At 39.3% G+C, this 16,949-nt stretch overlaps 2 protein-coding genes across 2 annotated transcripts in view; both read right to left on the minus strand.

Moving 5' to 3' along the window:
* Positions 1-3,993, minus strand: part of TRPM6 (transient receptor potential cation channel subfamily M member 6) — a 131,313-nt gene extending 127,320 nt beyond the window's left edge. Inside the window, exon 1 of the mRNA XM_042850587.2 lies at positions 3,850-3,993. Coding sequence (XP_042706521.2) covers positions 3,850-3,858 — 9 coding nt within the window. The 5' untranslated portion in view covers positions 3,859-3,993. The remainder of the gene's footprint in view (positions 1-3,849) is intronic.
* Positions 3,994-7,293: 3,300 nt separating this feature from the next.
* C6H9orf40 (chromosome 6 C9orf40 homolog) lies at positions 7,294-14,584 on the minus strand. The gene is made up of 2 exons (XM_005297741.4): positions 14,090-14,584; positions 7,294-8,705 (listed from the first exon to the last, which is right to left on the minus strand). Exons 1-2 carry the CDS (start codon positions 14,468-14,470, stop codon positions 8,547-8,549), a joined length of 540 nt encoding a protein of 179 aa, XP_005297798.1. The 5' UTR covers positions 14,471-14,584; the 3' UTR covers positions 7,294-8,546.
* Between the last annotated feature and the right edge of the window lie 2,365 nt (positions 14,585-16,949).

Here is a 16,949-nt window from a genome sequence, read left to right on the forward strand (position 1 = left end):
GTTGTTGCTGCCAGACATCTCTACATGGACCAAGGACATCCAAACCATGATACTGATCAGCAGCACTTTCAATATTTGTCATTAGAGGTAAAAGTTAATGTTTTGTTAGACTCAAAAAAGTTTTTTGAGTCTACAAAATATTTTGGAATTCATTTAAACATTTAAAAAACATAACTGCATTTGTTTCTTTACAAAAATAATAAAAGTTATCTAAAAATGATCACAGCTGCCCAGGTAAATCCTAACATAAGAGGACAAACTTGGAAGCACCTTTAACTCTTGAACACAAAGCCACAAATGGTCCCACCATTTGTTATGAGCAATCCATCCATGTTTTAAAACTGTAAAAAATGAAGTTTAATATTTAGAACTTTGCTTTCTGCAACTATCCTTTCTGTAATAAACATACAGTACTAGTACCTCTCCATGGTTCTGATCCTGCAAACCTATGCTCATGGGAATGAATAGTCCTTACTCACAGGAGGAAGAGTTTGCAAGATCAAACTTCATGAGATGGGATAGTGTACAGCTTCAAGGGTTCTCCCCTAGTACCTAGGTTTCTTGTAGGATCAAGTCCATATTCCTTGAATAGTTAAAGTGCAACTATATACAAAGAGAGCTGAAAGTATGGACATAAATATATTATTATTGGAAAATCTTATCATGCCCTCCAGAGTCTGCAAGTTCAAGTCCCTGCTGAATGGAGAGCAAAGTGGTCTCTTTTAAAGTAATGAGATGTCATATTAATTGTGTTGTACCTGTTGTCTATGGTTATATTGTAACAATTAAGTGCTAGTTCTTGAGTGGCACAGAAATATTTGGTTTTAGTAACTGTGCCACAAAAATGAACTTTAAGTTGTATCAAGGATAGATACAAAATACAAAGAATCAAGGTAATGGGAAATAATTTAATTTTGGTTAAAACTGTCTAGAACAGAAAAAGATACATCAAAAACCGGACAAAACACTAAAACAAACCCCCAAAATTCAACCTTCCCATCAGTATTTTACAAGCAATTTAGAGCCTGATCCTGAGATACTGAGTGAGCAAGCTATTATATTCTTATGTATGTATGTATTTATTTATTTGAGGTGCTCAGTTACTACAGTCGTGGCTGTCTCATAAAAACGTATCTTAGATAAATTAGCAGACAGATGGATCAATCACTGACAAAAAAAGAAATCCAACTACTTTGTTTTTGAGAATGCTATTTAAGTTTTCCTGATCTTAGGAACATATTAAATCCTTTGAGTGAAATCCTGGCCCCACAAAAATAAACTGGAGCTTTGCCACTGATTTATATGAGGCCAGGATTTAACCCATTGTATACTCTTTTTAATTCATTATCTGTTGAAACATTGCTGTTTTGCTGAGTGATGCTTTTCTTTTTTCCAGTTTTTTAATAGAATTTGTAACACACTGCAGGCGAAATTCTGCTCTCTGCTGTTCAAATTGTGCTCCCATGAACAGGTCAAAGGGAGTCACGTACTTGCATATTAGTTGTGTATATGAATACAGGTATTGACCTCTAATAGTATTTATATTTTGATTCTCTAAGGTGAACTGAAAAGCTATTTTTATAAATAAGTAACTTTAATCCCCAAATAAATACAAAATATGTATAGCTGTGGAGAGTACAAATACATATATTTTTAAAATGATTGGAAATGATTGTCTCCTTGATTACTTATCTGCTGAGTCCTAAGCGCTTAATCCTGCAAATGCTTACTACTAAAACTTAGCGTTTAATACTGTGGATGACTCTATTGAAGTCACCATTTTAGTGTCTAAGTCTCATGGCAATAAAGTACTACTCTTTTAATGTCTGCAGGATTGAGTTCTAAATTAGAATACTGTATTTCCCCTGCAAAAACTGATGCTATTTCTATCTTATATTAGAACAATACAGAAGAAACAAAGACCTTGAAAAATCAGGTCTCGAAAGGCAAAATGTTTCTTATTTTTATTAATGGGGAATCTGAATGCATATATTCACACATAAAAGGGGAACCCCCCCCCCCCCCAAATCCTACTACATAAAATAAGTTAAGATTGAGAGTAGTTATCAATAATTGAAGGGCAAAAAAACAAAAAACCCAACCAACCAACCCAAACCCCCACACCTCCTCATATTAAAGAATGATAATGCACAGTTAAGGCATCAAAGAAATCTTAACCTTACCTTGTAGTTATACCATGCAATCATATTGCTTGTGATTAATGCATTTTAGTATTTGGGTTCCAGTTCAAGCTGATTTTTAAAAGTCAGCTCAGTTTGGATATTATTCATTTTAAGAGGTTTTATTGGGGGGGGGGGTAGCACTGCCCCCTGCCCCTCGCCTTCAGGGTGTCACTATAGAGTGCAACAGAGTACAATTTGGCTGTCAACATTGAACGACTTTGATGCACCTGATAAGAAAAAAGCTGTACATTTTCTCCTTCATGCCATGTATTCCTCCTTAAATTGCATGTTATCTACAAGGAAGTACAAAGTTTTCTCTTAAGCATAGTACTCAACATTTAACCATAGAAGGTTTTCCATCGTTCATAAAAATAAGTACTTAAAAAGCACATTAATAACCCTCTAATATGAGCATAGTAGCAAGATTTGATGATACTGTCTGGTCAAAATATACTGTGATTGACAACCGACAATTGTAAAACTATGCGGCATTTAGTCTATATCTGTTGTTTATCAAATTAATGTGTACAGCATTTATATAATCAGAAGCAAAATTTATCTGTTTGAGATCCCAAGAAGAAAAGGGAGAGGAAACAAACTAACAAAAAAATTACAGAATCTGGAATATAAAAGGTCACAAAGGAAATCCACTCCGCACTTTCCCTTTATAAAGAAACAGGAGGTTTGGCGCTTAAGATTTGATCCTATGAGACTACATTATATATGTTTCATTGTAATTAGAAGCATATTATGCATTGTTCCAATCAAGGGCATTACAAAACTCAGCTGTGTGTGGTGTCATATATTGTGTAAAAGTTCATGTCTATGGTCCTATATATATATATATATATATATATATATATATATATATATATATATATATATATATATATATATAAAAACCCCAGAGATAACTAACGCTTTCCTTCAAGTTTTCATTGAGGCCACTACAGCTTTTTCTTTTAATTTCTTCTTCAGCCTCATATTTCTCATGCAGTTTTGTTTCCACGATATTCAAATCAGATCCCTAAAAAATTCTGTCATCATAGAACAAACAAAGAAAAAAAAAGAGGTGCAGTACTTCACAAGCCCCTGTTCCCACTTTCATCAGTTCACAATCATTCCAAGAAAATCCAAAGGTAATCCATCCAATTGCCCATACAGTCTCAACTATGAAATGATATTATCAGAAAACAATTTTCCAGTTTTTCAGATGCTAGCAATAAATAGCATTAAGGAAACTGTTTTTACTTCAGCCAAGAAACAGTCCATAACACTCTGGAATGATTTGCATGGTTTTAATATAGGAAGAATGGTTTTAAGGACATTTGTTCAATGATATTGGATACCATTTCATTGCACAAAAGTGCTCAAATTACCTTCATATTAACAGAACAGTTCCCTTAAAGAGAAACACTGATGATTAAAAACTGCATTGCTTACTGTATTGAAATCAAATCCCATAATAAAATATGCAGTTTAAATTCAAGATCATTTTAATGAAGCAAACATTCTTGTTTTCACTAGTTACTAAAAAGCAGAATCATACATTAAAACCATAAGAATACATTGGAAATTTCATCATACATTTCAAATGCCTGTTATATACAAATTCTTAAATATTGCCCCAACAATAACTCTCATTCTTATGAGTTAACATACTTACCTTCTTCATCCCTATGACTAATGAATAAACTTCACGTAGCCTTCAGCCATTGAATTTTAGACTGAAGTTTCCACCCACCGCACAATCAGATAAAGCTTGCTTTGCAACTGCAGCTAATGGAAACAGTGCTAAGAAACAATTACTACAAATTTCCATGTGCTTAAATTGAAAAGCTTTCAGAGAGAGAAACAGGGTGATGGACTCTGAAAACTCTGGTGAAATGTTTTTACTGTAATAAAATTGAAGAGCTTGTGTTACCTTGTAATCAGGAACTTGTGCCTTGATCTGCCTTCAGTTGTGAATCACAGTAAAGAAATGATTAACATTCACGATGTCACTTGCTTGAATTTTCAGCAACAGTTCAGAATAACATTCCAATGAAAACAAATTTTTCCGTTTTACAATAGTTTATTGTGTATGTACACTGCCACCTACAGTGTCAAGGTTATAACTGTATGCTCTGAAATAATCAACCCAGCCAAATGTACAGGTTGGTCTAAAAGTTATTTAACATTATAAGAACGGCCATACTGGGTCAGACCAAAGGTCCATGTAGCCCAATATCCTGTCTTCAGACAGTGGCCAATGCCAGGTGCCCCAGAAGGAATGAACAGAACAGGTAATCATCCAGTGATCCATCCCATCACCAATTCCAGAGGCTAGGGACACCATCCCTGCCCATCTTGGCAAATAGCCATTGATAGACCTATCCTCCATGAACGTATTTAGTTCTCTTTTGAACTGTTATAGTCTTGGCCTTCGCAACATCCTCTGGCAAAGAGTTCCATAGGTTGACTATGCGTTGTGTGAAAAAAATACTTCCTTTTGTTTTAAACCTGCTGCCTATTAATTTCATTTGGTGACCCCTACTTCATGTGTTAAGACAAGGAGTAAATAACACTTCCTTATTTACTTTCTCCACACCGGTAATGATTTTTTAGACCTCTATCATATCCTCCACTTAGTCCTCTTTTCCAAGCTGAAAAATCCCAGTCTTATTAATTCCTCCTCATGCTACAGCCATTCCATACCCCTAATCATTTTGTTGCCCTCTTCTGAACCTTTTCCAATTCCAATATATCTTTTTTGAGATGGGGCAATCACATCTGCTAGCAGTATTCAAGATGTGGGAGTACCATGGATTTATATAAAGGTAATATGATATTTTGTCTTATTATCAACCCCTTTCTTTAGGATTCCCAACTTTCTGTCCGCTTTTTTGACTTCGCTGCCCACTGAGTGATGTTTGCAGAGAGCTATCCACAATGACTCCAAGATCTCTTTCTTGAGTGGTAACAGCTAATTTAGACCCTATCATTTTATATGTATAGTTGGGATTATGTTTTTCAATGTGCATTACTTTGCATTTATCAACATTGAATTTCATCTGCCATTTTGTTGCCCAGTGACCCAGTTTTGAGAGATCCTTTTGTAGCTCTTCAAGTCTGCCAGGGGGTTCACTATCTTGAGTAGTTTTGTATCATCTGCAAATTTTGCCACCTTACTGTTTACCCCTTTTTCCAGATAATTTATGAATATGTTAAATAGGACTGAGCCCAGTACAGACCCCTGGGGGACACCAGCATCCCCTAAGGAACACAAGAATTGCTTTGTCACACCAGCAGTCAATCCAATCTAATATTGTCTCTAACTATGCCATACCAAATGCTTCAAGAAAACATGCAAGAATTATGGGCTAACATGCCCCTAGCATAAGTGTCTTCCTGCAATCTCTCCCCCCACGAACTCACCCCAGGGATCTTCTACATGCTTTAGTCCTGGGGGAATTCTGCACCAAAAAAATTAAAAATTCTATGCACAACATTTTGAGCTGGCTGAGGAGATATCTGAACATTAGTGATTATCTTTGAAATGTCATGGAACACGGGAGAGATTCCAGAGAACTGGAAAGGGGCAAATATAGTGCCCATCTATTTAAAAAAAAGAAATAAAGACAACCTAGAGAATTACAGACTAGTCAGCTTAACTTCAGTACCCGGAAAGATAATGGAGAAAATAATCAAGCAATCAATTTGTAAACACCTAGAAGATAAGTAACAAGTCAGCATGGATTTATCAAGAACAAATTGTGTCAAACCAACCAAATAGCTTTCTTTAATAGGGTAAAAAGCCTTGTGGGTAGGGGAGAAGTAGTAGATCTTTACTTTAGTAAGGCTTTGATACTGTCGTGGATGCCCTTCTCATAAAAAACCTCCTTCACCAACTAGACACTTAAAGGAGTGTTGTGCCCAAAAGCCATAAAGGGGCGTGATTTGTGTTCTAATCTTGAGAATGAGAACAGTTCTGAGTCTTGTACTAAAGAACACATGACCTAGGGGTGAGAATCTTGCACAAATGATATATAGAAAAGAATGATATACTAGTAACCAAATTTGTCTTTTCAGCATATGCAGTGTAAGATGTTTAATTTCACACACCCTTTTTTTTTTTTTTAATTCTCTATTCTTCTGCCTCACATTTTCTTACCTGGAATTTTGAAGGTAACTGTGGCGCCTTTTGAAACAGTAATTGGTTCTAGTTAGTGTTTGGTTCAATAGGCTGCTAAATAACTGGGTAGTGGAGTATGACTGTAACCTTTGCTAATGTGCATGTTATTCATGTTTTATAAAAACACTGCCAAAAATATGGTCAGCTTAAAATATCAAATTAAAAGTAATTTTAGGTACTACGCTTGCACCTGACTCCCTTAATAGTTTGTGATTTTAAAATATTTTCCTATTTTTAAAAATGATTTTTCTACTTCGTCGTTGTATAAATAAACCACAAGAACTTATGGAAATAGGGGGACTGATCACACACAAAGATGTCAAATACACAAAATAAACAAAGAAAAAAAGAAAGAAAAATCTTATTTTCTACTAACTTCTTTCAGTTATAGTAAACAGAGGTGTTATTGAAAAGTACATAATTTTTTTTAAATTTTATGCACAAAAGTGATTTTTTTTTTTAAAAAGTTGACTATGTCCCTTTAAATCCAAGATGCTGTAAAACTTAAATAATAAAAATTGAACAGTCAAAATAAACAATAAAAGCTTTAAAAATGGACCTTGATATAGTAGCAATGATTAGAGCATTAGCTACCCCTCTGGAGATGTAGGATCACATACAAATTAAAATGAAACTTTTTTTTTTTGCTATGTGCAACTGAGATCTAGTCAAATAAAAACACCAATACAATCTGACAAATATCCAGCAATACTGGCCACTTGAGTTCACGAAGTCTATTTACGGGAACACAGAAAAGGGGAACATTGAGGAGAGAACCCGGATACACCAAAGCAGCATGGTAAGGAAGATTTTCAGCAAAAGCTTCATGCTATGCCCAGGTCTAGCCCCTTTCTTCACCTCTGTGTGCACCACAAAAAATGAATTCAAGCTGCACACAGTGTAAAAACTGAAGACAAAGTACAAACACTAAAAAAGGATTTTCCAAATGTTTACTAAGTAGGCCATCCAACTTAGTACTGTAAACAAACATATCCAAGCAATAACAAATTATAATTATGTCAGTAACATTCTGAAGACAGAAGAAAAGTTGGGTAATTTAAATATAGTACAAAAATGCTCAAATATACATTGAAAACTCTGTTTTTAACAAAATAAGTTTTTAAAAAATTCACCAAAAACCTTCTCAAAGCAGATACGATACCAACAAAAATATCTCGTTTCCACCTACTTGGAGACAAATCACATGAAATCAAAGTCCGCTGATAAGACGTCTAATTTCGGCCAATTATTACTGACAAAAGTCTATCAAATAAAAAAAATAGAGCTCTAAGGTACCAATCCTGCAGCAGCACATTAATTCAATGGGACTACATAGGGGTGAAAAGTTATGTACGTGCTCAAGTCTTTGCAGGCCCAGGACCTAAATCACTCAACCCTGAAAAAGTGTGCCTGATCATTTCACACTGCTCTTCTTGTCAGCTTTGTACATATCAGGCAGTTCAACTCCACAAAATGCTCTAAACCCAATGACACAAAGAATAGGAATAGCACTAACTTGAGCATGTGAAAAAGAAAACAAAACACCCACAAGCCACCCACTGCTTCGAGTTATCACTAGCGAGAAGGTGAAGTAACTTAGGGTAGCTATGAGCAGAAAAGAATATCCCACCATAATCATTTCTGGTTTGCATAGAAATCTGATTTTTGTTTGTTTTTGTTCAACATCTAAAGCAAAAACATCAGAAAAGATTGTAAAGGTGGTTGTTTTGGTGTAGTTTTTTTAAATAAGTGCATGGTATAAAAATTTCACTTTTATGTATGTTAACTACATCCTTTCTGTTCAGGGCAGGAGGAATGTTTTGGCATTTGTCTTCTACAGATAATGCTCCAAGCTATTCATTTTGCTGGCTATGAAAGTCCAGAAATAAATTCTGATTTTCTACAAATTGTTACACATCCATGTTTTCAAATATTTCTGCCAGTCCTGTGTCAGTAGCCTTCTCTTCATTGTATAGGTAAATTCACCTTTCCAGTTTATTGGCAAGTGTCCAACAATGACCCTTCAATCAACGTAGACAAACCCATCCTTACTTGTGCAGATTGACAAAAGTATAAAATTCTTTTTTTCAAAATGTCAGAAATATACTTATTGTTCCAAAGTAGGAAAAGCCTGAACACAAACAGAAACAAGCCTCCTCAAAATAGATTTGCTACGAGGAATTAATTACTCAGGTCTCCATTTCAGTCTCTATGATTTCAGTCCTGGAAGTAGTTCTTGCATCTGTCATGTTCTCCCCATCTAAGTCCAGAATGACAGACAGATCAATAGCAGGTAACGGTGCTCTCCAATACTGGAATGAGTTGTATTGCCAAAATTCTTCCTCATGCTTTGGAAATAAAACACAATGTGTTAATGTATGGCACTGCAGTAGAAAGAAGAGAATAACCCCCTTTGCAAAAGAAACTGAACCAAGAGATATTTCCCAGATGGTTTTAGGGTTATATATTTTACTTTCTTAAATGTTTTAAATGTAATACACTAAAAAATAATGGACAATCCTAACCAAATAATTTGCTTCTGTTTTTGGCATAATTATTTAAATATTTTTGCTGAGGACTATTGTATTATCTTTGAGTACCGTGTGTACAACCATGTCTCCTGCAGCTCACAGTTTATGCATGCAATGATATATTTAAGAGGCAATGTTTCTGCACTTTTTTAAACTTTACACAAATCAATATTGTTCATTACAAACCCTCCTTTGTTGCCTCTCACGAAATATACGAACACTATGGACAATTTCAAAGACTGAGACTCATGAGACGTTTCTTAGCTTAAGGAACATTCAAGAACATTTCCATAAGTCAGGGGTGGGCAAACTATGGCCTGCGGGCTGGATCCAGCCCCTCATGGCTTTGGATACAGCCTGCAGGATTGTCACCCCCGTGGCACTGTGTGCCCCGCGCCACTCCTGGAACCAGCCAGCACGATGTCCCTGTGGCCCTTGGGGAAGGGAGGAGGGGCAGAGAGCTCAGCGCGCTGCCCTCATATGTGGGTTCCACACCCGAAGCTCCCATTGGCCGCGGTTCCCTGTTCCCGGCCAATGGAAGCTTCGGGTGTGGAACCCACAGGTGAGGGCAGAGCGCGGAGCCCTCTGCCCTCCCCCAGGGGCCACAGGGACGTGGTGCCAGCCGCTGCCACCCTGAAGCTGCTCCAGGTAAGCGGGGCCAGGCCGGAGCCCGCACCCCACACCCCATCTGCACCCCAACCCCCGCCCTGATCCCCCTCCTACACCCCGCACCCCTCCTCCACCCCAACCCCTTGCCGAGCCCCTTCCTGCACACTGCACCCCCTCCCACACCCTGCACTCCCTCCCACACCCCAACCTCCTGCCCCAGCCCTACATTCATAGCCCTGCATGCAACTTCCCCACCCAGATATGGCCTTTGGGCCAAAAAGTTTGCCCACCCCTGCCATAAGTGTTATCAGTTACAAGAATCATAAGTATTTCCCCAGTAGAGAACTGAATGCATCTCTGGTAGATATATTTAAAGAATGGTAGCTACAGTGAAAGCAATATATTAGAAAAGATTTCTAATATTTTCTGTTCAGTTTTTCTTTCTACATCTACATATCTGCAAATACAAACAAAGCAATGTTAATCATGAATTTTCACCAGGGTATATGATAAGCAGTGCAGATGACAACTGATAAGACTGGAACAAATTCATTACTGATTTACTCTACAGACAGATTTGTTACAAAACTGTTTTTTTCCCTTTCTGCTGGCAAATCTGCTATCTGTTTTTAGCCAGAGATCATTACTTAAATAAGCAGCACTAAAGTTAATGGAGTGAGACACTCCATGCAAAGACTGTTTCTGTTGAAGAAACACAGACCATAAAAAGGGAACATAAGTAAACCTCCAAGTCATCCATTGTGGAATATATAAAATATCCGTTATGTATAAAAGTTGTTCCTCCAGATTCCTTCCTAAACTAAGGGACTAAGCAAAAACAATTACTCCTGTCACAACTTAAAAGGACATGTAGTTCTGTATAATTTTGTTTTACTGTATTGTTTCTAATACTCAGAATCTTGAAGCAACTCTTTCCATTTCTAATGGAGTTTGAAATTAATATGGTATTTCTAACTACTGAATTGGCATCATTCAGTGTAGACATGGCTTTTGAAATAATAAAATTTTGCACCCTCTGCTGGCTCCGCAGTAGAAGAGAACAAAATGTGATAAAATAATAACATGGAATTATCAGGCAGTCATTTGCTGTCATAATATTAAGTGTTTGAACTCAACGTGTGGTTTTTATGAAGATCTCTAGGCATTTTCCAAAACCTACATTTTCATACATGTGCACAAATGCACTATGTTTTCAGCTAACAGTACTTTATCATTATTATTTGTATTACCATAGTGCCTAGGAACTCTAGTCAAGGACCAGAACACCAATATGCTAGGCAATGTACTGCTTACTATCACAAATTGTGTTTTTCATTTATACATGTTCTTTGGAAATAGACTAAAACAGCATAGTATACCCATAAGCTAGATGTCCATGCCACAAGCAGTAGGAGAACGTAGTGCCATAGAGATGGAAGAGCTATTTACATTTTAATTGAAATAAAGACAAAATTGCATTTATAATATAGAGGACTGCAGGCATCAAAATCTTTCAAACTAAAATTTTTATATTGCATACTATCAATGATGCAAATAAAAAGTAACGATTTACATTGTTGAAGCTTATACAGGCTTCAAACAAGTTAGGGTCCGATTGTGCTAGGAACCCTACAACCATACAGCAGACAATCCCTGTTCCCAAGTGGTTACAATGTAGGGCCCCAATGCAAAGAAGTCACATGCTTAATTTGATATGGGACCAGTCACGTGCTTAACATTAAGCATGTATGTTAGTTGTTATAGCATCAGGACCTCAGCTTATTTATCTAAAGGAAAAAACAAACGTAACAAAGAGAAAGTCTCTTTGTATCATGCACAATCTATACTACCAAAGAAAGGATAACTTCAGACCACAAAAGATCGCTGCATGTGCCAAACATGAGCAAAAAGAATGTGTGGGAAAGGGTCAGATCTTTCGTATAACCTTCGAATATTTTCAAAACAGGGCTTCGAAAATCCACTTGTCAAGGGTAAGTGGAAAGCCTAAAGACCTTAAACCATCAATTTCTGTAGAATTTTAATCTTTCGTTTTAAAAGACTGATTTTTCTAACTCTACCGGTACAAAGATAAACTCCCATATGTAAGTCGTCTTGAGTCTGCAAAAAGTCAGCTCTAGGACAAATGCAGTTATAACAGCTTTGCCAAGCAGCAGCATGACATTAAAAAAGATTCTAGTCTGTTTTGCTACTGTTATTATGACATCTATAGGAAGCAATAAAATTGTGAATAATGTTAATTTCATTATGCTGCTGTTTGGGAGACCTATGAGCAGTAGAAACATCAATGATTGAGTTAGCTGTGTGCTGGACCCCAAATAAATAGGTTAGAGGGGTAGAGTAACCAAGTAGCTCTGTTATCAGAAAACTCCACCTCTTCAGGAGTGTGTATGTCTGATAAATTTGAAGCTAGAGGATATCAAAAAAGAAGCACCCTAAGCAGAGTTTATAGAAACCAGTAAATTTGTCAATACTTATTTGTCAACATATGGCCCAAAAGGTACTTTAAAAACAGAAATTTACAAATCTTTATAAAATCTTTCTGCAGAATTGTTTTCAGTAAGTCATATCTATCTCCTTAGTAAGACAGAACAAGGTACGTTTACAGCCTTCTATACAAGAAAAAAGGTTTACATAATTACAATTAGTAATTACAATTACCCTGATTTAAGGTAAAAACAGAGATAAATGAACTCAACATTTCCAATACAAATCCTTAAACCAACTTGTGCTACCAAAATACTCAATGGAGGAAGGAGTCTGTCTTTTCTCCTTCCAAATAGAGATATGTTCTTGTACGAAGCCTGGCCTAGTATGGGTTTTCCATTGGATTGAAAAATCCTTCCTCACTTCATTTGTGGGATAATTCTACACATTTCATATGTACATTTCTACCATGAGGGAAAGAAAAAGGAGCAGGAGAAGAGAACATGACACTGTATGTGGAAATCAGAAAGCGCAACACAGCTCTCAATTGAACATAGTTATGTCTTCAAGGACTCAGATTTTAAAAAATGGGTACCTAAAACTAGGGCCTTAAGTCTATAATTAGCCCGATTTTCAAAAACACTAAGTCTCCAAGAATTCCCCATTAATTTGGTCAAGGCTTCTATTTTCAGTTAAAACATCTAAATTGGCAGGGAGATGAACTAATAGATCTTTTCTACCCCCAGCTTCTATGATTTATAATTGGGGAGGAGGTTTTACAGTTGCTTTTAGGAATTTCCTTCAGCAAAAGTTAAGTGTTGTGGAACTCTTGCCTACCATTGCCATTTAGTTTCATTTTTTAAATCATTTATTTTTCTGCCTCACCACAGGTTTAAAGATATGCAACAGGTTAGAAGTATGTACTTTCCCCCTACATTATAATATTGCATATAATGGACAGTATCACAGATCTGCAAATTGCACTTTTATCATAATAATAATTGAACTGATACTTATTTGTGACATCTTCCCACTGGACCTGTTGCTTCATGTGGGCCACTCTGGCAGCACTGCACAGAACAGCTGTGCCAGGAAAAAATTTCAGTGAAAAATTAGTCTCTGAGAAGCCTCCACTCTTTGGATTTAGTAATCCAGAAATGTTGTCAGCCATTAACATGGTATATCTTTAGGGCTCCTCCTTGTGTGTATTCCAATGGTGAAGTGAAGTCAAATTAAACTGTCATGCGTTCCGGAAAAGTTGGGTTTTACCTTCTGCCTAAAGAATGAGTACAGAGAGGGAGAGTGGTGATACAGGTCCTTGTAGTGTCCCAGTGAGATGAAAGACCCCTGAAGGAGACATGAGTAATCCATGGAAGACTCCATTTACAGGAGGCACAAGCTACACAGAAATCTTAGAAATACAGAGTAAGGTACCTTATCTAGCTAAAATTAGAGTGAAGTCTGTGCACTGTGTTAAACCAGTAAATGTTGTGCAGCGGTGCTGGAACAAACTGTATAGTGGGGGTGCTGAGAGCAACTGAACCAAACTGTAAACCCTGTATACCACATGCATGGAAACTACTGCAAGCCAGGGGATGCTGGAGCATACCCTAGTTCCAGCACCTATGGCTTTGTGGTTAGAGACTGATGCAAATAACCTTTATATATTGCCCAGCTGAAGAATCACTTGTGTAGTGAAACACTAACTTGGTCCAGCTACAAAAGATGCTATGTTAAAAAGCAGAGATAGTAAAGCTCAACCTTCAAACATGATTTACACAGAAGTAGCTGGGAGGAGCAACTGTACCTGGACAGTGAACAACCACCAGATGTTTCAAATAAACCCAACACTTGCTGGCCACACCCAGTAATGGCACGTGACTTATGTGGCCACTTAAGAGAGTTTGGTGTGAAGGGAGAAGCTGGGGATGAGAAGGACACACTTGCTTTCTGCACGGATTTTACCAGGCTGTTACTCATGCGGGAGACACCCCACAGAGGAGCTGGGTGTCCCCCCCTCAGTGCGTGCAGCGCCTGGCACAGGGGCCCTGATGCGCCGGAACTGAGCCCGGGCTGCAGGCTGGGACTCTCCCGAAGCCCTAACAGCCAGCCCACCCTGATCAGCACCACCCCTCCCCCACCTTTACCTCCTCGGTTCCCCGCTCTTCCCCCCGAGGATCCGGGCTTCGCGCCCCCAAGCCGACACCGCCTGCCCGCATCGCCTGTTCCGCCCGGGGCCCTACGTCTCCCCCGCGCTGTTGCTGCCTCCTCCCTCCCGGGCTGGCGGGGTCTCCGGGCTCCCCCCCGCGCCTGTTGCCCTTGAGTCCAGGCCGCTTCCCCGGAGGCGCCTCGGCCTCCTCCAGTTTCCGCTTCTTGTCAGGGTCCCCAGGTACCGCGCGGACAGGGCTCCACAGCTCGGGGCCGTCCCGCGGGCGCCTCCCGGGCGCGCGGAGCAGCGGAGGCGGTTCGGATAGGAAACGCTTCCAGGGCACGTGACACACTAGCGGCTCCGCGTGTCGCTTGGCCATCAGGCGGCTGAGCGCGAGCGGCTCAAGCACTGGAGCGGCGGTACCTCCGTGGCGCGCGCGGGCGCAAGCACTTCTCTCCCAGCGGGCGGAACGGGGCTAGGCGCGCATGCGGCTTAAGGAGGCTTCTGTCCTTCCCTCCCTTTCCGCGTCTCGTAGTGCCCTCTAGGGGGAGCGCGCATGCAGCCAGGTCGCTGGTGCGCGGTGGTGGGCTGGAAGCCGTCATGGCCGACAACTCCACGACAATGCAGGGGCGAGACTAGACACTGCCACGCGTTTTGACTATTACCGCGTGAACCTCTTGCCCGGCTGGTCATTTATCTGTCACCCCGTCCCGTGCCTTTCTCGGGTTTAGCTGCTCGCCTCGGAACTCCCTCCTGTTGTGTAGCTACCCCGTAGGGTAACGCGGGCCCGAAGCTACACAACCCCACTAACCACCTGTAATTTACCGGCGTCCAGGTGTTTAGGACCCATGTTATAAACTAGAGCTGAGAAGTGCTGATTTGATTTAATCCCGCCCAGGACAGAGGAGCTACACTTCAGCCACTGTATTTATCTTGGCCCAGGGTGGCACCTACAATTCACCACCAGGGTCCAGCTGTGGGCATACCAGTCACATAAAGAGGGATTTAGTACATCCCTCGTTAGGGACATAGTATCTCTGGGGATGAAGCTCAAATCTGCATTCACCTTTTTGCAGCTTTATCCCTTTACAAAGTTTGCTGTTGCTTTGGCATAACTGCGTTCTAGCTCTAGGACTGGGACTACTTACAATTTAGACTTGGGCTAGAGAAAGCTGGCACTTCTAGTAAGGATTATCTAAATAAAATCAGTACCACACAGTATGCAGACTGACTTAAAAGGTCAAGAGCAATTGGACAATAATACAGGTTTAAAGGGACTGGTATGATCAACATTTACCCTAAATGTGCCTTTTTTCAACAAACTTAAAAATGTGAAAGGCTTTTTGAATGTATCTATCTATAAAGGATTAGAGTAGATTGTACAGGGGGAAAAAAGCCACAGGAGACCATCAGTTGCCTTCTAAAGGCAGAACGAGTTTATTTATTTTTATTTCCCTTAAGGACAGCATCTAAGCTTTCAATGGGCTTTAGTTGAGATTGGACTAATTTATTTTTATTAAAAAAGCAAAAATCTGATTCCTTTTAGAAAGTTCAGACTACCTGCAAGTAAACCCTTATTGAAAACTGCTGTTAGTCCAATATGGTTTCTGGATAGGGATCTGAGCAGAACAGTTTTTACAAACATGCAGGCTTTATGCTCCTAGACAGCATTTAAAATAGTAAATGCCTTTTTGCCCATGTGAACTTTAAAATTGTACTTTCAATTAAAGCAAAATTGGAAGCATAAAGTATCTGCCTTAAAAACAGAAAGCTAAAAATGACCGTATCAATGCCCAGAAAAAGTTAACACAGCTAGATGAATGAGAGTGTGAGTTTAAAATACCATAAATTTCAAATCTATTATTCAGTGTCATTTCCATGGAAACAGCTTGATTCCCTACCCTACCTTTTTTACCTTTAAAAGGATTTTCAAAGGGGATGATAGTGTAGCTAAGTTAACCATTAGATTAATGTAAAGAGAACAAAGCAGTTAATTTGATCCTTCCTCAACACAAGTCATTTAATAATTATTCTCATAGAAAATATTTATATAACTTCAAAATACAAAATGATTGTATGAAATTACAAGCTGTGGATTAATATCCATCTAATTTACTTTAGTAGGCAACTTACTTAGAACAAGGAAACATTATTAGAGGTAGATTTAAAGTACCACATGTAAATTGCCTTAAAGTTCCAATCAAATATCCAACAATTAACCTAGGTATGCTGAAACAAATATAGAAGTTGTTGCTAATAGCCAGAGGTGAGTGGGGGTAGAAATCATGTGCCCCCTAGATTTCTACCAGGGTTCACACCAGAACATCAGAAATATAAGGGCTACTGTAGAGGCACCTCATAACTGTTGATATTGCTGGGGCACAATTTAACGGTTCTGTAGTGAACCCTGGCAGCAGAGGCAATGTGTGCGGGTGGGAGGGCATGCCATATGGCCTGGTGACTGCACCATGGCCTCAGTGTCACTTACTGAGCCTTCTTCAGTGTAATGCAGAGCAGCTTCACAACACCTCCCATCTCAAAACCAGCTCCCTGCCCTCTGGCCAGCCCCACCTTTGGCCAGACACTCCCAGTGCAGCCAGGCCTTTAGCCACAGGATCCCAGCTCCCTGGACTCTATTCTTGGCTTGGTGATGGACTCTGAGCTGGGACAAGGCAGCTGGGCCCACTTCTCAGGGCTGCAGGTGCAGTCCCTGCACACACACATCCTTCCCCTCTGTATAATGAGGGATCTCCACCTCACTCCCAGCAGCACAATGTGGCTTGTAAAGGGCTTTGAGACACTGCTGGAGCACAGCAAGCTGATTGCTGCTCTAGATGTGCCCTGTGAGCCAGCCTGGG

Source organism: Chrysemys picta, chromosome 6 (assembly GCF_011386835.1).
Source record: "Chrysemys picta bellii isolate R12L10 chromosome 6, ASM1138683v2, whole genome shotgun sequence".
Classification (NCBI taxonomy): Eukaryota; Metazoa; Chordata; order Testudines; family Emydidae; genus Chrysemys; species Chrysemys picta.

What these genes read in the sequence shown, in the direction of transcription:
- C6H9orf40 (XM_005297741.4), bottom strand. Translation starts at nt 14,470, where the DNA reads ATGGCCAAGCGACACGCGGAGCCGCTAGTGTGTCACGTGCCCTGGAAG. An exon ending in AAGAGCGGGGAACCGAGGAG is followed by an intron (nt 8,706 to 14,089) that starts GTAAAGGTGGGG and finishes TTATTTCCAAAG; the next exon opens with CATGAGGAAGAATTTTGGCA.